Source organism: Leptodactylus fuscus, chromosome 5 (genome assembly GCF_031893055.1).
Source record: "Leptodactylus fuscus isolate aLepFus1 chromosome 5, aLepFus1.hap2, whole genome shotgun sequence".
NCBI classification, from domain to species: domain Eukaryota; kingdom Metazoa; phylum Chordata; class Amphibia; order Anura; family Leptodactylidae; genus Leptodactylus; species Leptodactylus fuscus.
The window spans coordinates 165999043-166026733 of record NC_134269.1 but is presented as its reverse complement, the minus strand read 5'-3'; the positions used below and the strand labels follow the sequence as shown (position 1 = coordinate 166026733).

Genomic DNA, 27691 nt, shown 5'->3' with positions numbered 1-27691 from the left:
AGCACTGCAGCCTTGCAGCGCTGGAGTCCTGGTGTTCAAATCCGGCCAAGGACAGAAAACCATCTGCAAGGAGTTTGTATGCTCTCCCCGTGTTTGCATGGATTTCCATCCCATATTCCAAAGACATAGTGATAGGGAAAAAAATGTACATTGTGAGCTCTACGTGGTGCTCACAATCTACATTTTAAAAAAAAAAAAAAAAAAAAAAAAAAGGAAGGGCACCATCATTGATATCATTCATTCATGGTATATTCTCAACACTATTTACCAGAGAATACCCCACAAGACTCGTCCCAAATAGTACAGCACCAATGACCAGGCTTTATTGGAAGGAGCTGAGATTACTCGATTTTTACCCTCACATTGAAACTGACCCACAAAAAGATCACTCACTTAATACTACACTGCACTCGACCATGATTTCTAGTCGCAAAAATTTTGAGCAATGTTGAACTCAAAGTCTCAGAGGCGGCAAAGTAGCGGTGTTAATGTGACTCCATTCGCTAACATTAGTGAAAGAGTCACAGGACAATCAGCCAATCTTTGGTCATTTGACAGGAGCCACAAAGTCACCATGTAGACCTAGTCTTAAAATGGCAAACTAAAAAACTCACCAGTGAATGTCATTTACTCTGATGGTTGTTTTCCCTAGAGACAAACTTGGCTCCGTGGACTATACCGTAATGTAGATGGAGAAAGCCAGCAATTCACATTCCTTAATTGATATAACATGCAGTCAGAACTTTGTTCTATGTCCAAGTAACACTAGAGATAAAGCCAAGATGACGTTGCTGATGTTTTTCTGTATTTGTTTTATTATCACATGCAGAATTCACTTGGATCTGTAGGGAACCTTTCCCTTAAGTGACAACATATCTGTTCTCTAGTGACAATGCAGTTGTCTGTCTGAGCTAATTCCCAAAACTTATAGGGAAAATTTCCTAAGCTAAATGCACTAGAATGGTTTATGGTTAATGGTTTATTTAAGAAAAAAAAATAAAATCTGTGCTGCAGTACATGCTGTGTGCTGTCTCAGACTTTAGACACTTTTATTGCGTTGGTCAAGCCATTAGATGGGCTTGGCGCAAGATATAATAAAATTTTACCAAAATTCTGCTGCAAAATTCTGATGCAAATAAGGTAATAGATAAGTCAAATAAATTTAGACTTGACTGTTCATTTAAAGATGGCCAAATTTATAATCCAGAATCTGCCACCGTGATAAATCTGGTGCATTGTTAGTTTTAGTTTACATTGTCTAAATATTAGACAGGATTAGTAAATCCTTAAAGCTGTAGTACCTATTATGCCCAGGCTCGGACTGGTCCACAGGGGAGCAGGTGAATCCCCTGGTGGATCCCTTACACAGGAGAACTAGTGGACCCCTAACCCCTCAACCTCTACAAAAATGGTGTTTGTCACAGTACACTCACTGATCATACAGCATGTCAACCAGTCTATGTGCCCATATGATAAACTACTCATTATATGTAGATGCATAGGGTGGCAGAGATGACAACTAGGTACAGAGCCAGGTTTGCCACTATCCTCCTGGGACCTATCTGCTTGTGTTACTGGGAGCCCCCATCACCAACCATCATGGTCACAGAGCTAAGGGGGGCCTATTCTAAGGTATGAGCTAGCTAGTAGGTTAATAATGAAAAAAAATGGGAGAGAGCTAATATTTGCATTTACCTATATATAGAATTTTATTGTTGGCACTAGGCACCCCAGTCCAACATTGGTCCTGCTTTTTTGTATGTTGGTGATACAGTTGTATGTGATACAGATCTGCACCATGTCATATAATAGTTAGACATATCGCAACTTTGCTGAAGTTCAAGTGACACATAAATAGTTAATGCACATGATATAAATCTACCTTAAATAGGAGCAGCATTTCCTTGTTATCATTTTCGAGAGCCCAGAGAGTCTTTCTAGCGGCCTCCTGCAGAGTGACATTAGGGACCAGGGTGGAGCGTCGCAGGATGGAAAAGGACAAGGAGATTTCTGTAGAAAACAGGAAGGGCAGAAACGGGAGAGGAAACAAGCAGTGTTTACTTGGTAACTATGCTGCGACGGACAAAATACCTGGAGAGCTAATAAATACCGTTACATCCTGCACCACAATTATCACAATGCCATGCTTTCTGCCCACAAAAGTCTATTTACTCAGTTGTTAAAGGGGGAGGAGAGTAAGCTACAAAAAAAGCAAAGGATGTTTGACATCTGAAGCAGAAATAGTCAGTGAAGATTATGGCTGCAAGCTCAGTGGTGTGAACTCCTAGTGTTACAGTACAGGAAACATTCATAGTACATTGTATATGTTACACCCATTGACAGATAGAAATGATGGATTGTTGTAAAATGCTGCTTGCAGAAATGTCTCAGGCAGGTATAGAAAGGAGTGCAAGTGTGCTCTGATTCGAGGGCATTAAAGTGCTTTCTTTTCTACCCCATAAAAAGGCTCTCATAGGCCAGCCTCACCTTGTGTTATGAAGGAGAAACCTGGACTGATACAGACTGTAACTCTATTGCCTTTAAGGACAAATCCAGGTTCTGTTTGGGTTCAATGGTAAAGTTCATGTATGGAGATCTTATGGTGACCTCTTTAATCTGGCCTTTGGTGTGGAGCTAAACATTACCCCAACTGCTGAAGTGATGATCTAAGAAGCCATTGCATATAGCAGCAAGAGTTTTTTGGGATGTCTCCTCCAGATTGCAACACTTTGTAGGCCTCCTTGGTTGCCAGATGTATCACCAACCAAGCATCTTTGGGACCAACATGGGGAAATCTGGGATGCCAGTTTTGGTAAGGGCAGGTTCACACTTGCACCTGGTCTCCACTTTCGGGTTTCCGTCTTCTGCATGTCCGACTTTGTGTCTGGTTAAAATAAAACGGTTTCCCTCCATTCTTACACACAAGGGGGTCCCTCCATTCTTACACACAGTGTTTGATAGTAATGAAGATAGGATTTGGGGACTGTGATGATTTATGCTACAATAATAAAATGTATTATTATTATCATACTTGCCAACTCTCCCTGAACTTACAAGAATTAAGGGAGAACTCTCGTGACATCAGGCAAGTCTTCTGGGCCCGGGCAGTTCTCTATTATTCTCTAAGGCTATGTTCACACTAGCTCTCAGTCTCCATTGGGGGTTTCTGTCTCCTATTCCACTTGAAAAATGCAGAAAGAAGAGTCCTGCAGGTACGACTTTTCTTTCCATTTTTTTTCATGTGGAACTGGAAGCGCCTATGGGGGTCTAATATAGTCTATGGGGTCCATGAGTTTCTGCAGGCCTTTTAAGTGGATTATGTTTCCATTCTTTGGGTCCCCAAGTGGTCCCTAAGAATGGATTGCTGAACGCTACAGTGAACCTAGCATAAGTAATGTGGGTACTGTATGTGGCATTCATGCCATATAAAGGAGCATCGCACACCTCTAAAATAAATTTGGTCTCAATGAAAAAGGTCATGGCCGCCCAGATGCGCTGATCTTCACAGATATAGATTTGGTTGGAATGGATTATGAGATGTTATGGATGGGATGTATGTCAGTACAGGAATGTGACTTTGTAAGTTGGGACAGTCTTCGTTGTAAAGTGATGTTGTCTGGACTTATATGCACTTTTGAGGGTACACTAGGTGACCTCCCTCTGCTTGATATATCAGTATTGTATAGAAATATCTTGGCTAAGGATACCAATATAGCATGGGCAATACCTCGCATTGTGATCTTCTATTTGAGTTGTATGGTGCAGTATAAGAACTGTTTGTATGGAGAATGCTTGCAATGGTTGCGTGCAGACTAGTTATTAATACTCTTAGCTCACATGCTTTGTGGGGAATGCTTTGCAAATATTGCACCTCCCATTCATTTCAATGAGACGCAGATGCTTCATTTTCTTCTTGCTCGATGTTTGGGAGAATTCTGCTCCAACCTCCCATTGAAGTGAATAGGAGTTAGAAATCTTTCTGCAGTGGATTTGGCTTGGCAGGTTCCGACACAAAATTCAGCACGTGGACTTCACTATGCAGTGGAAAGTGTCACAGTACTCTGTATAGCGATATTCGCAGCATTATGCAGCATATTCAGTATCTAAATATGGGCTGACTTGCCATAGGTTTCTTAGCAACAGCAAGAGATAGGAATCCAATTAGATCATGTCTGTCTCCTCTGCCCATAGACAGGCATGGACATTTCCCTTGAAAATCAGAAAACATAAAAATGTTTGTTAACCGTTCCTGAGGCAGAGAGAAGACGCTGCAGGTCTACAGCAAGAAGTTCTTTTCATCTTTTAGACTGTAGACTATCAAACTTTATTTACTAGAGCCCACGTACCCCCTTTACGTCAGATATAGGGCTGCGAGCTGTATACAGTCAGAGATCATATACAATATCGTATAAGCTACGTGCTGTCATTGTTGCTAGGGAAACAGAAATATTGTCAAAGAAATGCTTCTTTTGTGTCTCATATTTTATTTTAAAGGGATATATATTTTTATACAATGCAGGATTTTAAAGCTACGAAAATGTATATTTCGCCTCACCGATCTTGAACAATTACGTAATATATTTTTCTCAATTCTTGTCTGAATTTCATTTTACATTACTGCTGATTTTCAGGTGCCATAGAGAGGTATATTACATGAGAACAGTACATTATGAGAAGTACATGGCGGAAGCTGAGCTATTAGGTTACACGTCTGACAGGAGAGAAACCGCCGTCTGTTTCCAAGAGACACCGCAGAATTGTGAATCAATGAATGTATGAATGGAGGAAACAATGATAGTCGGCTTTTTATGCTCATCTGCATAGTGAATGATGCCATGAATTAAAGGGATAAAAAAGAAACATTTTTTATGGATATGCAAATCAGGCTCAAATGCACCAGGGGCGGGGCCTGATTTACCAGATTTGCCTTTGGACAGCAGATCCAGGCAGAAACTGTCAATCACGGCTAAAAGAGAGACATAAAGCATGGAGTCCATAAGAGAGCTGGAGCATTTGCAACTGTCTATAAGAAAACCTGACAGATTGGGCCTGTCCATGATGCACTTGCAGGTTGACTTACATATCTATAAAAGATCATTAACTCTATATGGGTTTGCAGCCACTAAGGTATGTTTCTGTTTGTATTAAAGGCCCTTACATGGGACACTTTTTGGTATGGGTGGCATTTTGGACCTAACAGATTCCCTTTTAAATGTATCTATTACTGGCTGCCCTATCCCTTGGTTATTAGGTGATGCCACCAGAGGAAGTTATAAGCAACCACTGCAAGGGAAATATGGTATTACACAGCTCCAATTCAAATAAATAGGCAACCGTGCGATGGGTGGTCCTAGAGAGTCTAGTAGATGGATGTCCAGTGTAGTCACCCATATTCTATGATGTGTCCATATGTGCAAATACACTGTCTACCAATAAGTATTTGGACACCTGTGGTCCGAGCGGCACGAGCACCAATTACAGCCTGAACCCTGCGGGCCATGCTTTCCACAACTCCTTGTATGACTGCTAGAGGTATTTTATTCCATTCGGCTTGGAGAAGACAGGGAAGTTCTTTGCCCGATTTTGGACAGCTGCTGCACCCCTTAGTTTGTCCCAGAGGTGCTCAATAGAGTTCAAGTCTGGGCTCTGGCAGGCCAGTCTAGTCAGTTAACCTAATTGTCATTGTACCAAGCCTTGCTAGACCTCGCTACATGACAGCTGGCGTAGTCATCCTGGAAGTAACATTGGTCCAACCCATAGAACCGCCATAATGTAGGAAGCACACTGTCATCTAAAATAGTGCAATAGGTGTCGGCGTTGAGTTCACCATGCACGGAGACCAAGGATCCCAGTCCATACCAGGAGAAACACCCCCAGACCATAACTCCACCTCTGCAAAACTTTACTGGGTGTCCAAATACTTATTGGTAGACAGTGTATAACATATGGAAAGAGGTAGTCCCAAGTGTTTGTATGAATATAACCTAATTGTATGTACATGGCTGTGTGTAGCTGTGACAAAAATATTTTCCTAGGTAGGAATTGAGATATACTGTATACATGGTCACTTTAAGTCAAAAAGTCTCAGAATTCCTAAAATGTCATTTGCCTTCCAATCACAATTTATATCAGATTTCTATGCAGGTCAAATATTATGTCATCATTGTCTCCACTGATACAGAGTTATATCTACTGTGATCTGACATTCTTGGTCTCATCGTATCAACAATCCTGTATACAAAGCCTAAATTATATAAAACTATTAACATTTGCTATTGATTTACTTTTATCTACAGCAAATATTCAGAATTAGCAATTTGAAAAGTGCCATAAAATGGTGCAGTGGGGTAAGACTATATACTGTGTAAATGAGGTAGCTAGTATATATACACGTAATACATATTATACAAATAACCTCATTCATTACTAGTTTAAAGGGATTCAGTAATATGTAGTTCTTATAAGAAACTATTTGGCATAAAGAAGGATTCTGGCTTCTTTTGAGATGAATTTATATAATAATTTTCCTATTGGCACCAGTCACTTACCTGTAGTCCATGTATTGTAGAGTTCTTACTAAGAGTATGAGACCTATATTCATTAAATATATTTCCTTACATTTTTATTAAAATTATTTTACTCTAATTTTATAAAGTTTATAGCAATGTTGCTTACATCTTACAATGTTTAAGCAACACAGAGCCTTCAAGGACTCTTCCAAAGACATGTCTGGTATTACACCAGATATTACCAGAGATATATGGTTCTCCCAATCCCAGGGAGATTGTTTCCTTCCCCAGTGGGGTCTCCTCAGCCACAGAGACTATCTCTGAATCCTCCAGGTCATCTATGGAAACAGAAAGGATGGATATTCTTCATACAAAGTGAAATAGATAGCCATTTTTACAAAATATATATATATTTGGAATTAAGGGGGTCCTCCAGTTCTTTAAAATCAATGGCCCTCAATGGTTTTGGCATCCTCACCAACCAGCTGTTAGAAGGGACCACAGAGCCTGCACTAGTAGTATTGGGCCCAGTGGCTAACCAACTGTGTGAAGGGCAATCCGGTGAGCACTGCATCCATTGTGTTGCTTACCAGGCACTAATTATACATTTAAAGGTACATTTAATAGTGCCTATGCCTGATATTATAGCTTTGCCCCATTCAAGTTTTTGGAATTGAGCTGCAATACTAGGCATGACCACCAAAAAAAGTATCAGACTGTGCTGTACTGAGCAGAAGATGCCGCACTTGCTGGAACACCACGGACCCTTCAAACAGTTTATCATCAAGGTGCCAGGTCTAGGACTCTCATACTCTTCTACTGATAGTCTTTCTAAAGGAAAAGCCATCAATTTTAAAGAACCAGAAAACTCTTTTAGGTCCGGTTCCCACGTGGCATAAACACTGCGTTCTGTCATAGCAAATCCCATAACTATTTTGAAGCAGAAAGTCCACAGAGGAAAACTCTGCAAACTGTCTGTCAAAAGCACTGCTGGAAAAACCGCAATGCATTGCCAGCACAGTTTTTCCTGCAGAGGTTTTATGCTGCTGCACACCATGTGGGACCTTAGCCTTTAGGGGGAACTCGTCACATGGGAAATCTGCAGCCATCATGTTATACTGAGCAGAGCAGACTGACATATACTTTTGTGGGAAAAGATTCTGTATAACTCTTTGTACATAAGATATACCACTATTTGAAATGGCACAAGGTAAGAAGGGGCCCCGTTACAGACGTTTTAGGCCCAGGAACATCAAGTTATGCCTCTGCCCAATAACTTGAATCTGCTAGGCTCCTTCTCTATCAGATGCTGCCTGCGGACTACACTGTATTTTCCATGTGACGGGTTCACTTTAAGTATGGCATCAGATGATCTATTAAAGGAGTTCATCATATATAATATATTTTTTTTTACTTAAGTATGTTAAGTTAAATTTGAATATTATTTGCTTTATGTATTTAATCTTTACCCTAGAAGTTTATATCTTATGGTGTTCCTTAATGAGAATTGTAGTCAAACAATAGTTAAAAGTATAGTAGCTCTTGCCTGCTGCTCCAGTGTTTTACATTGCACCGTGTCCTCCTCTGTCCCTTTCCTGAGGCCGCTGATTAGCTTCAGTGGTCACGTGACCGATGTGGAAAATCAGCAGCCTAAGTGGCCTAAGGAAAGGACATGGGGCGTCACAGGTAGTGACATCTCGTGTCCTTCGCTGAGGCCGCTGATTTGTCTCAGTGGTCACATGCAGCAGGTATTTCTACCAAAAGAAAACACCAACAGTGAGACCAGACTGCACTGGAGATAGGGGATTATGACTTTTTTTTTTTTTTTTAAATGTTCACCTTCCCCGGCCTAATATAAAAAAATAAAAAATTACCCTGGACAACCCCTTAAAGCAGGGACTAGGAAGTTGTTTCCTCTTGGAGCTCTGCATAGGTGACCAAGGATTAGGACAAGATCTATCTCAATCATGAGTCTGAGTGAGGTGACTAATTCACTTAAATATACTATATCAAAGGGGTTTCTGGGATTGAACTATTGATTAACCTTATTAATATCTGATCAGTGGGAGTATGACACCAGGGACCCCAATAGATCAGCAGTTTTAGAGGCTGCAGTGCTCACGAGTGCAGATGATATCATGTTTATCAATCAAATGTTACAATTGCTCCTATGTCCCATTTAAGTGAATGGGACTGAGCTGCAGTGACAAACACAGCCCCAATACAATGTATGATGATGTTCTTAGTATTAAGTGAAAAGGCCACAGTGCACTTGAACAGATGATGGATGGGGTTTCTGGGATAGGTTGTCAGTAGTTCAGTCCCTGAAAACACCTTTGAGGCTGAGGTCCCACGTTGCGGAAACGCAGCTTTTTTGTTGCAGATTTTGCTGCGGTTTTTTGAGCCAAAACCAGGAGTGGATTAAGTAGAAGGGAGAAGTAGAAGTACTTTTTATACTGTATCTTGGCTATGGCTCAAAAAACCGCAGCAAAATCTGCAACAAAAAAAGCTGCATTTAGCGCAACGTAGGGCTCAGCCTAACTGTAAAAAAAAGACTGGTCCAATAAATAAGTTAAAGTTGTCTCCAGAAGCTAACGGAGTTATTAATAAAACTAGTTTTGGTGTAATTCCTTATTCAGACGTGTCTCCACATTGTCTTTAACAATAACCCAAGGAATTCTGCTGAATGTACACAAACAGGAAGTAGAAAACCTAACCAGATCTTAAAGATCTCCATACATGTACTCATAACAGATGTCATGCTCAGATGTATCTGTCAAGCAGAAATTATTTGCATTGCAAGTATAGTTTGTTTTCTCCTTTACGTGTATGAAAGATCCCTGGAAAGAACCTGTTCTGTCCCTTGTTCTTAACCACTTTCACGGTGCAAGTTCTTCACTGTCATATATACGTCATCTCCAGAAAAATAAACGGAAACTATTTTCGTGCCGTGACCTTGAAGGATCATGGCCTGTTGTGCTGAGGCTAACAAACAAAAATCGCTATGAAGGTGACATCTTGGGTAACCTGGCGATATCAAATGTTTCTGTCCCACCAGCAGATACCCCATGTACAGTAAATATGTGGGTCACAAAGTGACTAAATTTTATTAGAATCCTTTATGCACTTCTTATTGAAGGTTAGGGGGGAGCTATCAAATATAATATGGCTGCATATCTCTATATGGACAGATGACAAGGTAAGAGCTTGAGGTAAGACCAGTGGACTAAGATACAGATTTGACTATTAGAAGTAGAATCGGACATGTAGAATCAAACATTTGTAGCTACCAAAACTAAAAAATATTGCAGATGCTCTTTAAATAACTACAGACCCTTGAACTGCATGGTCTGAACTAACAGCCATTGCTTGCAGTTTCCTGTCCCTTCAGAATGGAGTTGCCTGCCAGGAGCTATCACTCAGTCATCTGGGAATAGTCTGAGTTTACAATTGACCCCATATTGCCACTGGAGCAGAGCCATAGTATAAAAGTCATAGCGGCATCAGTGTACCTGCTATGGAAACTCATTGTGTTATATTTTCTGCAATGTATGGATGGGATTAGCCAGAATCTCATTCATTTTGCTGGTACTGTAATTTGCTAGATTTTGGTTTTATATCTTTCTGCAAGAGGCAAAAATACTGTGTTTCCATAACATGGAGCCTTGTCTCCTAAAGGTCCTATTATGGTGAGAGCCCTGCAAATGTGTACAGACATATCTGTATTGTATATACGGTACAACACATGCTTACCTGGTAACTAGTAACTACATCATGCATGCTTGAAAGGAGAATAAAGCACTGCATATTAATAACCATTCTGTGATATTGCACTATAGCTATAACACAATAACATAACTGGAGTTTCAGAGGTTCACATTTCACTTCCCCAACTTTCCATATTCTATATTAAATGGATCTAGATGGCAAGATGCATATTACAAGTGATTTCATGGGGCATAGGAGGGATATGTTCATCTGAATGGGGCTTGTAGAAATCTATGCAATTTGGTGCAGAAACAACCTCGTATACAGAGGTAGCAGAGCTAATCCGAACTTCAGCAATCGGCTACACTGCTGCAGCTTGACATATTATCATAGAAGACAACAAAAACTAATGAAAAGTAATTGAAAAACGTTTTTACAATTACTTTTTATACTTTTTTGTTATCTTTTATGATAAATTATCACATTGCAGCACATTTCACATTCTAAAAGTTTGGATAACTCTTTACATCTTTATGTACGGGTTTTTCAATAGCAAAAGATTCTGAACATACACTAAGAGCAACACAGCATGAAGGTGCTTAATGATGCTGCTGACTGGTCTACTAGCACCTTGGAAATACCACATCTTTGAGGATACAGACACCGTTCCTAAAGAAGGAGTCATGTGGCTGACGCTGTAGAATTTGTCACATCATGCACCATCATGCTTCACCATACCCTGCTAGCAATGCCTATGATATATAATCTTGTATATGAACAGGCTTTTTCATGTCAGAAAGAATGAGTCTATTACCTACTGGTATAGCATCAGCATTCCCATTCTATGTGCCATCCTTGTCTTTTATGTTTTTCTCAATAATATAAAGAGACTCTGCTAACAAAACCACAATACACTCCCCAACTTTATGATTTTTATGATTTGTTGCCAAAGTACAAAAATATTTAAGACTCTGTTTAAACTTGTGTTTAGTTCCTTATGGCCTGATATGTTTTATACCTTATAGTCTGGTGTGTTTTAGCTTCTTACACTAGGTTCACACTAGCGTTCAGTTGTCTGCATGGGGACTTATTGTCTGGTATAGTTTAGTTCCTTACTGCCTGGTAGCACATTACAGTACGGTGTAATTTAGTACCGTTAATGAACAGCATAGATGGCGTACACACTGATGCAGGGCCGCAAAATCGGGCAGGAATAGGACCTGTTCCATATTATGCAGCATGGACTGTCAGCCTACATACGTGACCGTGTAATTCATGCTTACGTGTATGGGCCCATAGAAATGAATGGGTTAGTGTGCCATCTGGGAAAAAGCCAGTGTGTTGATGAGAGACCTTCAGTTCTGTATCTTTCTTTGAAATGTATTGTTCCTTATTCATATTAGGCTTATGTACCTTTAGGAATGTTGTGATTTAGCTCTGTTTACATTGGTGGTTAATTTGCTTCAGTTGTTTTATGTCTAACAAATACAAAAGGGCTTTATTTATTTATTTATTTATTTGTATTTATTTATTATTTATTTTTATCATTTATATCATGGGGGATTGCTCTTTCTGGCCAGCCAGTTTATTGCTCCTGGACAGCAGATATCTACAGAGGGATGGAGGACTAATGACCCTCAATTGAACTTCCAGACACACATCTTTCCCAGCAGCCAGCATCCCTCTTTCTCAAGATTCTGCAGAGGGAGAAGAGGAGCAGGGCTACCTGGAAGGGAGGTGTGGCTGGACACTAGCCTTTCACTGCCAGGCAGACCAAGATTCGGTGTCACTCAGCAAGAAGGCAGCTAGTGGTTAACTGGAGTGTCCCTTCTGCACAAGAAGATCCTCTACACTTGTTCTGATCTGGGGAGATGTGTGACATGTCATATTGTTATAACAACCAAATTCAATAGTTTATATTGTACAACGTGCACAATTATATTAATCACCATACGAACAGGAGAGTAGCCTATCCCACTAGGACGTTTTCCCATAAATCAATTTTATTGAATATTTAATTAAAAATAACCCCAAAAAACAAAAGATAATAAATGATAAATAATAAACCCAAACCAACACCCAAAACAAATGTAGTGTTCAGAAATCGCACCCCTATATCCAGAGGCAACAAGCGATTTTAAAACATTGAGTCGGACAACCCATAAGAAGTCACTAGAGGTGTTGTAGTCGAATTGACTATATCATGGATCAATCAGTCCAAATTAATAAGCATGTTTAAACTACTAATAATGACACAGACACTGAGTTCCATATCACATCAGCCATGCTAGCCCCTTAGCCCAGCTCAGCACAACTGGCTCTTTATTGAAAGTACACACACTTAAGAGACAAAGAAAGGAGGGGTTACTGCCCCCATGGCATTCCTGAGCTGCTGTCCATCTCCCATTGGCTCCAAACTTCAATGTCCAGCCAGACACCTCCTTGCTGTAACCTGAAGACTACTACCACGAGACATGGCAAAGAGGAAACAGGCTCCATCTTGGAAATTCCTTCCTTTGTCTCAGATCTATGTAACCTTATTAAGGAAAAATTAGTATTTCTACAATATAAAGTATAAGAATCTTGATTCATGTTCTCAGACTTGACAGAGGTGAATTAGACCACTGATACTGTGCCTCCCGGATTCATTCAAAACTTTTTGGAGCGTCACAGCGATGAAGATTTCATCTGTGGTCACAAAAACAGATATAGTCCCGAATAGTAACCCTTATTAGTTTCTTTTTCCAGGTCAGTTTTCTGCCAGGCTAATCCCCTTTTTAGACTATAGTAAGGTTGCTGCCCACTCAGGGCTCGTTCACATCTGCGCCCGGTCTCCGTTCTGCAGGTTTCCGTTTCCTGCACAAAACTGAGCAGGAGATGGAAACCTGCAGGACTCTTTCATACCCATTCACTTGAATGGGTTTGAAAGATGTCCGGCCATGAGCGCCAGTGAGCATTTTATGTTCTCCGCCGCGATACCGTTTTTTTTTTAAATCGGACACAGAGTCGGACATGCAGGACTCTGTGTCCGGTTTTTAAAAAACGGTTTCGCGGCGGAGAGCATAAAACGCTCACTGGCGCTCATGGCCAGACCCGGTCTGACAGCTTTCCGTCTTCTGCATGCAGAAGACGGAAAGCTGAGAACGGACTCTGGGCACTAGTGTGAACCTAGCATCAAAGACCTAAAAATGCCACCTGACTTGTTTCAATGCCGGCTGCACATTAATGCGGGGAGCTGGGGGTTAGAATGAGGAACCAGGACACCATTCACTCCATACTATAACAGGCTATCTAGACTGCGAAACTGACAGGGGGATAGCTATGCTCCTAATTTTGAATCTACCTCTGATGAGATGCGCTGATAAGACACTTATAGGACTTTGAAACGCGTTAGGTGGCATGTTTAGGTCTTTTAGTGGACAGCAACCTTACTATAGTCTAGAGAGGGGATTAGCCTGGCAGAAAACTGACCTGGAAAAAGAAACTAATAAGGGTCACTATTCGGGGCTATATCTATTTTTGTGACCGCAGATGAAATCTTCATCGCTGTGACACTCCATAAAGATTTAAATGAATCCGGGAGACACAGTATCAGTGGTCTAATTCACCTCTAGTGACTTCTTATGGGTTGTCCGACTTGATGTTTTAAAATCGCTTGTTGCCTCTGGCTATAGGGGTGCGATTTCTGAACACTACATTTGTTTTGGGTGTTGGTTTGGGTTTATTATTTATCATTTATTATCTTTTGTTTTTTGGGGGGATATTTTTAACTAAATATTCAATAAAATTGTTTTTATGGGAAAACGTCCTAGTGGGATAGGCTGCTCTCCTGTTCGTATGATGATTAACATGTCGTGTTGTTGACTTAAGTCAGCACCCTGGGACTTAGGAGTCAGGTCGCAATGAACCAGGTTACAGATTTGTTCTGGTATTCATTTTCCTCTTTTATTCCCATTTTATTTTCTGTATTGTATTGTGCTTTTACCTGTATTTGCTTGATCATCCATTGATGTGTATTTCTGTATATGTTAGTGGCTAGTACCAACCCACTCAGGTTAATAAACATATAAAATTTATAAAGCTACTTTCATATTATCCATCATATTATATAAACTCAGACACTCACTTGGCATGAGTGGAAGGTAAAGATGGTGATTGCAGGTATGTATGTATATAAGTGTGTGCATGCATGTACATTTATGTGTGTGTGAGTGCGTGTGCCTGTATATTTATATGTACAGTATGCATATATGTATGTATTTACTGATGTAGAAAAAGTTAGCATAACATTGAACACATTACAAACCATTTATTTTAACGATAAATAATGCCTTAGTTATCAAGTTAATGTTTAGTCCATCTATCTTTATACATAAACAATGGCAGTAAATGTATTGTAGATAGGGGGTCAACACTCAAGGCAAAGGCCCCATGTTGTAGAAATGAAGCATTTGTTGCTGCTGCGGAAACGCTATGGGGATAAATACACTGAGTTCTACAGTACAAGCAAAGTGAATGAACAGTTCTATCCCTGTGTGTATCACTAGTAAAGCTATTCACATTGTCCACACTGATCAGACATCATTACAACTCATTCACACGTGAAGCTCAGTCCGTCTGTGAGTCGTATTTACCGGCCTGAACACTATGCAGGAAGAATGACTCTATAGTTATCTGTACTACTAGAATACTGTCCCATAGTGATTACATTACAGAGCAGTATTATGGTGGGATACAGGGTCATAGATGACTATCATAAATAACTATAATGCTAGGAGTTCATCTCTCACCAGTGTTTTTTTTCCAGTGCGTTTCCATAACATGGGACCTTAACCTTATAGTCATTATGGTCATACCTGCAGGACCTTTACTTCCGTTAGAAAAGTAAACAAGCAAGATGGAAGAAAGTGTTCAACTTGTTTTTTTTTTACATTATAGTGAATGGAGATGGATACATTCATTCTGTCAGAGTTTAAAGTCTATTGCTCTGATCCTGGGACAGATGAGAGTAATGAACTTCAATGATGACAGTGTGAAAGTACTCTAATACAGTTTGGTAATAAAATGTAACATGTAAAGGTTTTAAAGTGGTAATATTTGTTTTTTGGTATGGGTACTTTATTTCATAACAAAATAGGTATATATTATATTGGGGGGGGGGGGGGTATATGTCTTGGGACTGTGTCCCTGATCTTTTACGGCTCTAGCAATGCCCCTGGGACTGGTATAAATCATATAATACATACGGCCTTCACAATCTACCGGATGTGGTTGCGTTGCCAGCCATATATTTCAGTATTTGGGATTCCACTTTCAATTTTACCCAGGCTCGCACTGATATTTACACAGTCTGCTTTCACTTTCTAAATATTAGACAGGATTAATAAATCTGCCCCATGTGTTACAATATACCACCACGTAAAGCCTATATCCACTCAAACACTGAAAATGTACATCTAATATACAATGTACAACTGCAGTTATCTCAGACATCCCACTTCCTCCCCCAGTCTCTCCCTGACTCACACAATATAGGCTCTCTAGTTCTTTCTTCCTGGACCTACATGAATGGGGATATTGAGGCTAAACTGCAGCCATATCTGAATACTTTCAGGATTTGGTGGAATTAGGCTTTAAAGTATTAAGCGGAATTTGTTATAGATTGTAAGCTCATGTGGCTTTCACTCTTATATGTATACAGTAACCGTTCACTTATTCTAATACATGTATCCTCCACTTATACATATTTGGTGTTATTGGATGCAACAGGCTACAGGGAGATATTAATAATGATAATAAATGTCATATAATACATGTAATGCTATTAATGTGTTATAAATCTAATCTACTTTACATCAAAGAGGAACACAGAACACAATGCAAGCTTCCATATTGACACTGCACACAATCTCAAACCCGCTAAATAGACAAAATCCAAGATATTTACTTGCCTGATGCCATTGTTTCCACACCGGGACATCCTTCTTGTCTGTGAGGACTGCAGCTTTGCCAGTGTGTCCAGCCGGCCAGGAATCCTGAGTCAGTGCTGTCCACAGATCCTCTACCTGCAGAGGATACTGGAGATTGTAGCAAAAATGATAAGGAATCCTTCAATCAGCTGATACATAGTAACAGAGATGAAATATCCCATCCCCAAGTCATTCCAGACATACCCAGCAAAAAACAGCTCAATGTCTTTGTTAGATATATGGAATGTGTCAAGAGAAGGGTTAAGCTTTGCTGCAGAAAGTGAATTCTTCAGAATTATTGTCATTTTCTTATCAGCTTGCACTTCTATATCTGTCCCAATTCTCATCTATTTAAGGCTGGTATTTCAAGTACATGGGGTGGGGGGGTTGTCAGTATCCATGGAGATATCTATGTTGAGAAAAGGTGAGCCGTGTTTACTGTAGGAACACGTCAGTAGAAAAAGCGTGGCTGAAAAAATAGAATTACACAAGAGAAATAAAAAAGCATAGAGAGCTGAGGAAGAATCTGGAGAATAAGAAGGAGATGCACAAAAATTCCTGAACACACCGCAAGAGCAAACGCAACTGCACATGGAATCGACGCAGTTCGGAGACTCTTAGCAGCCTCTTCTGAGAGACAAGGACTCAACAGATTGTGGGAGGAAAATTAGCTAATGGCTTTATTTATGCAAGAGAACAATTGTACAGGAAACTGACATCCATGAAGCAGAGACTCATGAGATTCATGTCTTTATTGTAGGATTGTCCCTGAGGTTCCTGTTCCTGGGGAAGATGCAGGAAAGTCAGGATGGATTGTATGAAGTTGTAACCTAAACATACAATGCGTATGTTCCCTCATGTGTAGGATACAGCTATGCGGGAATAGGATTGAAATATATACTAAATATGATGTCACTGCCTCTAGTAGAGGTATACATATAGGACATCGGGCACCATGGCACAAATCAAAATAGGTCGCTCCTCATAGTGCTGGTTCACATCATTATGTTCTCCAGGTTTTGATACCTGTCTACCCCCCTTTTCATCCATTCCAGGCGTGATCTCTGAAGCAGTTCTGTATCCTGATAAAAACTCAAATCATTGATAGGAATGTTGTCAATCTCATCTCCCTAAAACAGTCTCTTCTGGAGACGCCTATGCCAGATACAATGATATGTACATTGTACGTACATGTATGTCCCTGGCAGCCACAGGTTGTGTAACAGTACACATGGCCCTTCTGCTCAACTAAACTGGTTTGGCTTAGGAATACTCCTGAGGGTGTTGTCTAAGTGGTCATTCGGTTTTCAATCTTTATCCCCTATATGGGGATCTGAAGTTTGCAGCAGGGAACCTTCAGATTGCTACAGAACCTCTAGGAGTAGTCCTGGTTCAGCGGTGGTTAAGAGGTGCAAAAAACAGGCAAAAGGTCAGGGAAGATGGCACAGGTATGAATTCAGGTAACCAGACAGAGGTCAGACACAGGAAGTCAGAATACACAGCAAGCTGAAACACCTTCACGTGAACTAGACAAGACAAGGTTATTGCTTAGGCATCTTCCAATGATGAAAGGCTGGGAAGAAATTACAAGTTAAAACAACTTTCTTAAATGCGCTAGTATGGAAAGGGCAGATTGTACTCAGCTTTCCCATCCATTCTCCTCACACAAATAGAATCCATGAAGTGAGTAAGGGGACAGGGCTGCATAGTGAGTGCAGATTGCTTGATGGATTGGGATATGCTGTGGGTCATCATGTGATGGCAACTGAGGAGAGAAGGGGGAACTGACACTGAAGGATTGGGGGTAACAAAGGGATGACAGAGGTTGACAGTGAGGGATATCTGAGAGGTGATGGGGCATTGATACTAAGTATTAACTGAGGGGTGACAAGACACTGGCAAGTCAGGATTAATAGGTGCACTGACAGGTGGGAAGGTACTAGGGGAATGACAGGTACACTGACAGGTGGGAGGGTACTAGGGGAGTGAGAGGTACACTGACACTGACAGGTGGGAGGGTACTTGGGGAATGAGAAGTACACTGACACTGATAGGTGGGAGGGTACTAGGGGAGTGAGAGGTACATTGACAGTTGGGAGGGTACTAGGGGAGTGAGAGGTACACTGACAGGTGGGAGGGTACTAGGGGAGTGAGAGGTACACTGACACTGATAGGTGGGAGGGTACTAGGGGAGTGAGAGGAACACTGACACTGACAGGTGGGAGGGTACTTGGGGAATGAGAAGTACACTGACACTGATAGGTGGGAGGGTACTAGGGGAGTGAGAGGTACATTGACAGTTGGGAGGGTACTAGGGGAGTGAGAGGTACACTGACAGGTGGGAGGGTACTAGGGGAGTGAGAGGTACACTGACAGGTGGGAGGGTACTAGGGGAGTGAGAGGTACACTGACAGGTAAGAGGGTACTTGGGGAGTGAGATGTGCACTGACACTGACAGGTAGCAGGGTACTAGGGGAGTGAGATGTGCACTGACAGTTAGGAGGGTACTAGGGGAGTGAGATGTGTACTGACAGGTGGGAGGGTACTAGGGGAGTGAGAAGTGCACTGACAGGTGGGAGGGTACTAGGGGAGTGAGATGTGCACTGACACTGACAGGTGGGAGGGTACTAGGGGAGTGAGAAGTGCACTGACACTGACAGGTGGGAGGGTACTAGGGGAATGAGAAGTACACTGACACTGATAGGTGGGAGGGTACTAGGGGAGTGAGAGGTACATTGACAGGTGGGAGGGTACTAGGGGAGTGAGAGGTACACTGACAGGTGGGAGGGTACTAGGGGAGTGAGAGGTACACTGACACTGACAGGTGGGAGGGTACTAGGGGAGTGAGAGGTACACTGACAGGTAAGAGGGTACTTGGGGAGTGAGATGTGCACTGACACTGACAGGTAGCAGGGTACTAGGGGAGTGAGATGTGCACTGACAGTTAGGAGGGTACTAGGGGAGTGAGATGTGCACTGACAGGTGGGAGGGTACTAGGGGAGTGAGATGTGCACTGACAGGTGGGAGGGTACTAGGGGAGTGAGATGTGCACTGACAGGTGGGAGGGTACTAGGGGAGTGAGAAGTGCACTGACACTGACAGGTGGGAGGGTACTAGGGGAGTGAGAAGTGCACTGACACTGACAGGTGGCAGGGTACTAGGGGAATGAGAAGTACACTGACACTGATAGGTGGGAGGGTACTAGGGGAGTGAGAGGTACATTGACAGGTGGGAGGGTACTAGGGGAGTGAGAGGTACACTGACAGGTGGGAGGGTACTAGGGGAGTGAGAGGTACACTGACACTGACAGGTGGGAGGGTACTAGGGGAGTGAGAGGTACACTGACAGGTGGGAGGGTACTAGGGGAGTGAGAGGTACACTGACAGGTAAGAGGGTACTAGGGGAGTGAGATGTGCACTGACAGGTGGGAGGGTACTAGGGGAGTGAGATGTGCACTGACAGGTGGGAGGGTACTAGGGGAGTGAGAAGTGCACTGACACTGACAGGTGGGAGGGTACTGGGGGAGTGAGAAGTGCACTGACACTGACAGGTGGGAGGGTACTAGGGAAGCGACAGATGCACTAAAAGATCGGGAAGAGTAACAGAAGAGTCACAGGGGTTTGACAGTGACAAAGGGGTGACGGGGACACTGACAGGTTCTTGTCAATATTGGGAGTATATTATATGGGGATATAACCAAGCCTTTGTACTGCATGGGTTACCAAGGGGCCATTAAACTGAGACATTATATGGGTATATCTATTGTCATACTGTAGGTTTGCACCATAGAAATCTAGAAGTCTGTGCATACTGTATAGTATAGGTTAAGAAATGTCTCAGAAAAAAATGTGGTATAAATTTAGCCTTAAAGTAGCTCTGTCAGCTTTCCGATGCGACCCTATCTGAGGGAAAAAGCATAAGATGGAGACACTGAGCTTGGGATATATCTTACTCAGTATTTTGTTGTATAAAGTTGTTGAACTGCTGCCAAGAATTAAATAGAAAGTTTGTAAGTCCTTCCCCGTCCCCAGCCCTAAAAGAAAGATTGACAACTTCTCCTGGATGAGTTTGTATATAGAGACAGACGTCAATGACTCTGTGCGGGGGAGGGGGAGGTACACTGTATGTGAAATTCAGACATTCTTAAAAATGACTGCAAAAATAATAGATGCTAGGCAGTGTGCCACCATCTATACAATTGTTCATACTGAACTTCTGCTCATAACATTGTTTACAACTCCATCTGGCTTATATGTCAATATCCTTTATCTACATATCACCACTAAACACATGTAATGATCTCTGCAGCATATCAGATGTAGATAGTATGTCAGTGTTAATAGGTGTCAGGTTTAGTTACATAACAACCCATTTACCTACACTAGATAGCAATGCTCAGCGTCCTATAAGAAGCACTTTACGATTTAAGTTCATAGAAAAGTAACCTCATTGGGGTAATAAGAATCAGTTCTAGTCAATAGGATGTGTATCAGTGAACAGAATCCGACAGCATTTTAGCCCTGGCAAAGTGGTGGAGTATCTAATATCCTGCGTTAATGCTACAGGAGAAGATGCAGTGAGGTCAGCAGATCGGAAGAATCCAGCTCTCTCCAAGAAACGCCACTTAACAATCACTTAAAAACTCAAAAGCGAAGCTGAAAGGCTCTAAAGTGATTAACTCTTGAAGATCGAGTTTGTGAAGGATATGGAAACATAGAAGTGGAAATGGAGTTGTCATAATATACAGATGTAGCAATGCTATGTTAGGAATTTCACCATCATTAACTCTTTACCTGCATCATTGAGGTTTCACATAGGACTGCAGATACATATCCCAATGCTAATCCAGCCCAAAGAGTTAAAGACCAAGTCGACTCAGCTACATCTGTTTAATGTTAGTTTATTAATTCTTCACATATTATCTTTTGGTGGATTTTTCTTGCTGAACTAACCTGGACACCTGAAGAGTTTCTTCCCCACGAGAATTCCCATACAGCAGCCCATTGGGATGAGGGTCTGTTACAGCAGAGCAATGACAGTACCCTGAGCGCAGAGCAGTGACATGACTTTGCTGTGACAAGGTCCCAGTCCTTTGCACAATGCATCTTTTGACAGCGCTGCACATCTGTAGGCTGGAGGAGGAGATAGAATGGCGGAGGCCTTGTGAAAGGAGGGTAAATGGCCTGGTTTATGCAGCATGAGTTCCCTGGCAACAGGACACATTTTGCTTTTTGCTCCCACTCCTGCTTTTGGATTCTTTGCATTCTCTTCTTATTTTTGCACATTTTATGCATTCAATAAAGAATATAGAGTCTAAAATGTATAACTGACATGGCTCAATAGAAATAATATTATATTAAAACTACAAGTCCCATCATGCCCTGAAGGCTGCAGACTGACATAGTATAGTAGTTTCGCATCAGATTGCCAACCACAGGACTAAAGGAATGTTACATGGAGACTTATTTACTTACACAATTCTCCTGTAATTTCTCCTGTAAGTCTGGCTTAACCCCAGTAAGGCGCGTTCTACACAAGGAAAATGTTGAACTTATATATTGTTTTATTGCAATAACTTGAAGACAAGATCTTAGTAGGGCCCAGTATGAAGTACGTAAAGGGATTGTCCAGTTACAAAAATCTTAAAGGCAGTCCTCCTCCCTCAAGCATATTCAACTGTCACCGCCATGTTGCATAGCATATTACAGTGAAAGCCAAAATACCTTTGTTATATATGTCACTTTTATAGAGGCAGCTGGTGCAATGGGGTTGGGCCTTCACTATTTTTGCCACTCAGACCACTACCATTTTACCACCCCGTGCAGTAAGAGCTGAGACTCACAATGTTATGACATCACCCATCCTACATAAACAGTAGTAGCAGTGCTCCCAGGGCTGAAGGCCCGCCCCCAGTGCACCAACTTCCTCAAACTTTTTTGTCTCCAAATCTACAAATGTGACATACATTACAAAGGTATATAGTTTATCAATATAATGTGTTCTAAAATGCAGTGATAGCAATTGACACAACTTACCAATATATTTGTATTACCGATGTTGCCACAGTTTTCACCCTGTCCAGTTCTAGGTCTTAGCCCCTCAACTTTCTGCCTGTCTTTGACACAGAAGAGCAATTCCAGTGTTGAAATGCAACCACTGTAGTCTTGCAGCGATGGGGTCCTGGGTTTGAATCTGGCCACCATCTGCATGGAGTTTGTATGTTCTCCTTTTTCCAGCGTGGGTTTCCTCTGGGTACTCTGGTTTCTTCCCACATGATAAAAGCATACTGATTCCCCTAAACAAACGGGTTAAGCGTCTGTATGACAGGACTAACTCCCCTGCTCCACAACTCTCTCTGTGTTTGGGTCCTTTATGTGAGAAGAGAGTCATTGTCATAATAGCTAAGTCAGCCCATGTCTCATCATGGTCCACGCATGGACTGAGAAGGGGACTGTCTTGGCTACTACACTGAGCCAGTCAGACAGACCCCTTCACATAGCATGGATGACATATTGACACGGTGTCAAGCACAAGGAGGTAATGCAAGTCCCAGGACATGAGACTGGAGAAAATAGCTGAAGATCAGGGTACCATGAATAATAGAAATATATCAATAGTTACACAGCTTGTTCATTGGGAGGAGTCTGGAACATTTTAGTAGATTTTTTAACTGTACAATCCCTTTAAAACATCCTCTGCCTTGAACAATGATCATACAGTCGTTTTCATTATAATTGTTCACCATTTTATGAGATCTTTTCACAGCCTTTTGACTACTGGGATGTCTGTTGTCTACTCTTTGAGCAAGCTTTTGTGTATAAAAGTATAAGGATTTGTGCACAATGCAAAGCTATACATTGGGACCCTGTACATACTTATATTATAGAAATATAGGTTCTGCATGTGCTGCTGCAGGGTGCCTTCATGAAGCATCATCTCTTGCTATAAAAGAAATGCTTTTAAAGTACAAGATGACTTAAAGGCCTCACATTGCGGAATAGTTTTTTTTTTTTTTTTGCAGATGTTGCTGCATTTTTTTGAGCCAAACCCAGTAGTGGCTACAGAAGGAATTGGAAAACTCTTATAACCATTTGGATCTAAGAGAAATAACTCTGGAGATCCTGGAGGTATAGTATGGGCCATAGTTGTTTGTAGGTCTTGTGTTCTGGATTCATTCACCCAGCCGGGCCCTCAGGCAGCTTTTATACAATGATTATACTACGGCAGTATAGTCAGAACCTCCATTCAATGATGAACTTGCTTGATACTTACAATATTTTAATTTCACATATAACAGATTGGACTAGAGATGGACGAAACACCTAAGATTTGTTTTGTTATGGGTCCCTGATTTGTTTTAGGTCAAAGAGGTTTGGTGCAAACTGGAAGTGATTATTATATAAGGATTTGTATAATAGGTAGAAGCCAAGGGGAGGTGCAAAAAAAAACCCCAAACATTTATACTCTCCTTCTTTCACTGCTTTTGGGGCTCCTCACACTCTCCCTTTTTAACCTCATGTGCCCGGGGTCACCACTGAGACCTGTGATTGGGCCTCAGCAGTGACATGAGCATGCCAGGCATCATGACGCCTCAGTGGTGACCCAGGAGCATAATGTCACCAGGAGAGCACCAGACACCACAAAGAAGCCCAAAAGAGGTGAATATAAGTGGGGGGGGTTTTCCACCTCCTATGTCGCCTCCACTTATTATACTCCAGGGTCTGAAGAGACCCCACAGTATAATAATTTACCGCAATGCATGTCATGGTAGCTATTTTAGTTCACCTGAGACAAATCTCAAATTGTTCAGTTTCATTAAAAAGCTAAAAATTTGGGATATTTGGGTCATACTCGGCTAGTAGTGAAATAGGTAACCCAGCTCTAATTCAGACCCTTGTCCTTTCACTTGTGTCATATAGTTTATCATAATACAGTACCATGTTCATGCTGGAATCACTGGCTAGCAAAGTAAGATATTGCTAGAATGTATTAGTTCTGAATATATATTGTGGTCAGAGCAAAGTTCTTCATATTTATAGAACTGTGGCCAACCTCTACTTATCATAACTTAACGGCTCTTTATTGATCTATGATTTGTTTGAGAATTTTTATTGCAGATACAATGTACTCTAGCAGCATGTGAAATACAACACCTAATCCAGTGCTGAATGAGATAGTCATATGCCGCCTGCTTGTTTACCACTATTATAGTGATATGGTCATGTGAGCTCCACAATCTCTTTAGAGCTAATGTACTCTACATCTTAGAGCATTGTACACAAAGCCTGTCTAGCAGCTTCTCTAGTGATCAGCTGGGAATCTGGCAATAAGTAGTTGCCCATAGAAATCAATGACATGTCTATATATTATAGAACAGGGCAGACAATCCGGAAAGACTAGCCATTGTGGCCTAGGCATTAGGGTCTGGAACAAATGACCCCTTTCTATTAACTTAGAAGTCTCCAATAGGGTATATGAAAATGGGTTTTCTAAACTGGACATCTTACTTAACTATATAGAAACCAATAATGCCAAATTCAGAACCTTCACCTGCTGGTAAGGCATGTTGTGTCCATGCCCTTTATTTATACATAATGGTCCTAAAATATCAGAGCAAACACTGTAAAAGGATCAGTAGGCAATAATATAGACTTTGATGTATCCGCCATTACTTTGTAGTGTTTACAGCTGAATATGGACAGGACTTCGGTATCTGACAGCTCAGCTCTCAGGTCCTGTATAGAGATCAATGCACATGTTGCACTGTCATCATCTATAAGCTTAATAAACATACTGTATATATGATATCTCCTTATTACATAGAATATAATATTATTAATAGTATGACTCTCCTAGAAGAACAGATCTGGTACAGACTATTCCTGGGAATGTTTTTTAACTTTCAGGTGACCTCTTGCACTGGATGGGTAAGTGAAGATGAAGACAACATTGGACAGCGTAAAGACATGAATTGTATTTGAGAAAATAGTGGCTGCCTATTGGGGACGCAAGGATTGATGGTCATTAACTCTGGCAAAGGGTTGGCCATAGGGACACCATTATTACTGGATATTAAGGGAACATTGTAGTTAAAGAAGATTTGTGGTTGGCTTATGGTGCACTGTGGTTGGTGCAGGGGGGAATTATGGCTCTATGGCTTGCACTATATTCGGTATACTATAGATTGTAAGCCTCAGTGGTGACTAGTTCTGGGAAAAATTAAACAATATATCAAACAAATACATTATAAGTATAGAAAAGTAGTAAATACACATTTAAATGAAAATTTAGAAAAATGTTATTAATTCTAAAAAAAAAAAAGAAGTCAAGTTAAAAATAAATATATATAAATTTAGAATACTGATGTAAATCCATTAGTTACAGCATTTTTAATCCAATGGACTCTGTTATGCAGACGACTGGTAATGGAACACTGAATTAATTAAAATGTAACCAGAAATTAAGAAAAAAAAAAAAAAAAACAGGCCTCAAAGGGCTGATAAAGCAAATTCCCCATAGGTTACTGCATGTTACAAGCTATTCAATTCATATCCAATATTATAGTGATTAACTTTCTAGCAAATTGATCCTAATGTGAGTCAGTTACTGAGATTAGATTATAATCCTCCCTGGGGACTTGTGTGAATGAGTGAAATCTGTGTACAGCACTACAGAATATGCAAGGACTATAAGCCAATAGAACCAGATAATAAATACAAGAAAAACTTTTGTAGACAATAAATACATATATGAAACCATACTGTTTGGATATTACAATTTTAACAGGAACAATGTATGAAAAAGCACAGCTTGTATAATATTAACTGCATAAAGCTATGTACCAAAAAGCTTGTACAATGTTACATGCATAAGCAAGAAGAACATGGTTGAGAATGCATTTCCTGAAAAAGAAACCAGCAGTTTAACCTTGATACTAAAAATACAATCCAGCTAACAATCTGAAACCTCGACTGTCAAAAACAACAAAGTGTTTTTTTCTACTTCTCTGACTGCAGTGAGCACAGTCCTCCCATTGACAAGTAAAGATAAAATAAGGTGTGTGCACATGTCAAACAGCGAGCAACAATCCCTGGCTCTACGCTATAAATAAAGGCTGAAATGAGAGGTGAGCCAAGTCATTGCTGTCCAAACACAAGTGCCATACTGGTATCCCCTTACCAGGCCGGCCCGCTGCCTCTGATCACGGCTTCCCCTCTAGTGCTGTGCATGGCAGAAGTCTTGATAGGATTTAGGTGTATGACTCTGTAGTTTCCAAGTGTAGAATGCACTGATTGTGAGCCAAGTGTATGCAGACTCAACCCCTCCCTCCTACACTGGAGAAGGAATGTCTCACTAGTTCCTTATCAAGCATGTACCAGGGACTTCTCCTTTTCCCAGAACCTCATTCTCTCATAATGCATCACCCCCTGCTGTCACCAGCACCATCCTCAAGACTGTAGCAAATGTCCCACTTTAGTATTTGTATTGCTGAGAGTGGGTTACACTCATTTGTTTTAACGCAAATCCACTGATACATGAATATAAAACGTAATAATAAAAATATCATCTCAGATGATTAATATGCTATTGATTTTCAGAAAAGAAATGTTAGCCAGCAAGTGGAGTGACAAATACCAGTTATACAACACATGAATCAAAAGCGGTAGCATCATCGCACTGTTTGATGACATCATACATGCTAGATACATGGTGTGGTGAACATAGTGGGACCATAGTGGGACAAGTAATTATTACGAGATGGTCCTTTTTGCATCTTAACACCACAATTTTGCCCCCTTTAAACTTCTGGCCACAGTGAAAAAAACGTAAAATTGTGCAGTATATACAGTTATTTAGTGTAGTCAGGTCAAAAGTGGAGCTTTTAAGACAAGGCCAACCAGAATATTCCAGTCAGGAGAAGGGATGAGACAGGACCCTTACTACATATCTATGGAGATGAAGGAAGCTGGAGTGATTTTTAGGTAGGTTACAAGTTGGCCATTAGAGGGTCTGCTTAAATTTTAGGTGTAATCAATTTTGACTAAATTTTTATAAAAGAACAAAGTAGATGCGCAACACAAAATACAAGCGGAGGTGCATACATGAAGAAAAAGTAAAACAGATGTAAAAGAAAGGAAAATAGAAGGGAAGGGGGAGACTTACTTAAATTTTAGAGGTAGTGTGCTGGAACAAATCTGTGAGGGGACATAATGGACCTTGGGTAACTATTAGCCAAGATTTTGAAGACACTTTTGGGTGACTGCCTGAAACAGAGAATACTGACTGGGCTCACTAAGAACCATCAAAAGCATTAACTCATGCACAAATGGTGTCTCCAAGTTTGGGCTTCCAATGCTATGGAAGATTGTTATTTCAGTGTTCAATACCTTGCCGAAAATATTGTTGTTATTATTATTATTATTATTATTATTAATAATAATAATAATAATTAATTTGTTTATATAGCACTATTAATTCCATGGTGCTGTACATCGTTATATTAAT

General features: G+C 40.8%; 1 protein-coding gene across 2 annotated transcripts in view; it reads right to left on the bottom strand.

The window, feature by feature from the left end:
- Nucleotides 1–26500, bottom strand: part of SH3TC2 (SH3 domain and tetratricopeptide repeats 2) — a 66767-nt gene extending 40267 nt beyond the window's left edge. Inside the window, exons 1-4 of one of the 2 annotated variants that reach the window (XM_075274657.1) lie at nt 26366–26500; nt 16169–16294; nt 6752–6847; nt 1883–2010 (exon numbers count right to left, since the gene is read on the bottom strand). In XM_075274657.1, coding sequence (XP_075130758.1) covers nt 1883–2010; nt 6752–6847; nt 16169–16178 — 234 coding nt within the window. In that variant the 5' untranslated portion in view covers nt 16179–16294; nt 26366–26500. The remainder of the gene's footprint in view (nt 1–1882; nt 2011–6751; nt 6848–16168; nt 16295–26365) is intronic. The other variant, XM_075274658.1, reaches the window with a different exon arrangement.
- Nucleotides 26501–27691: the final 1191 nt, after the last annotated feature.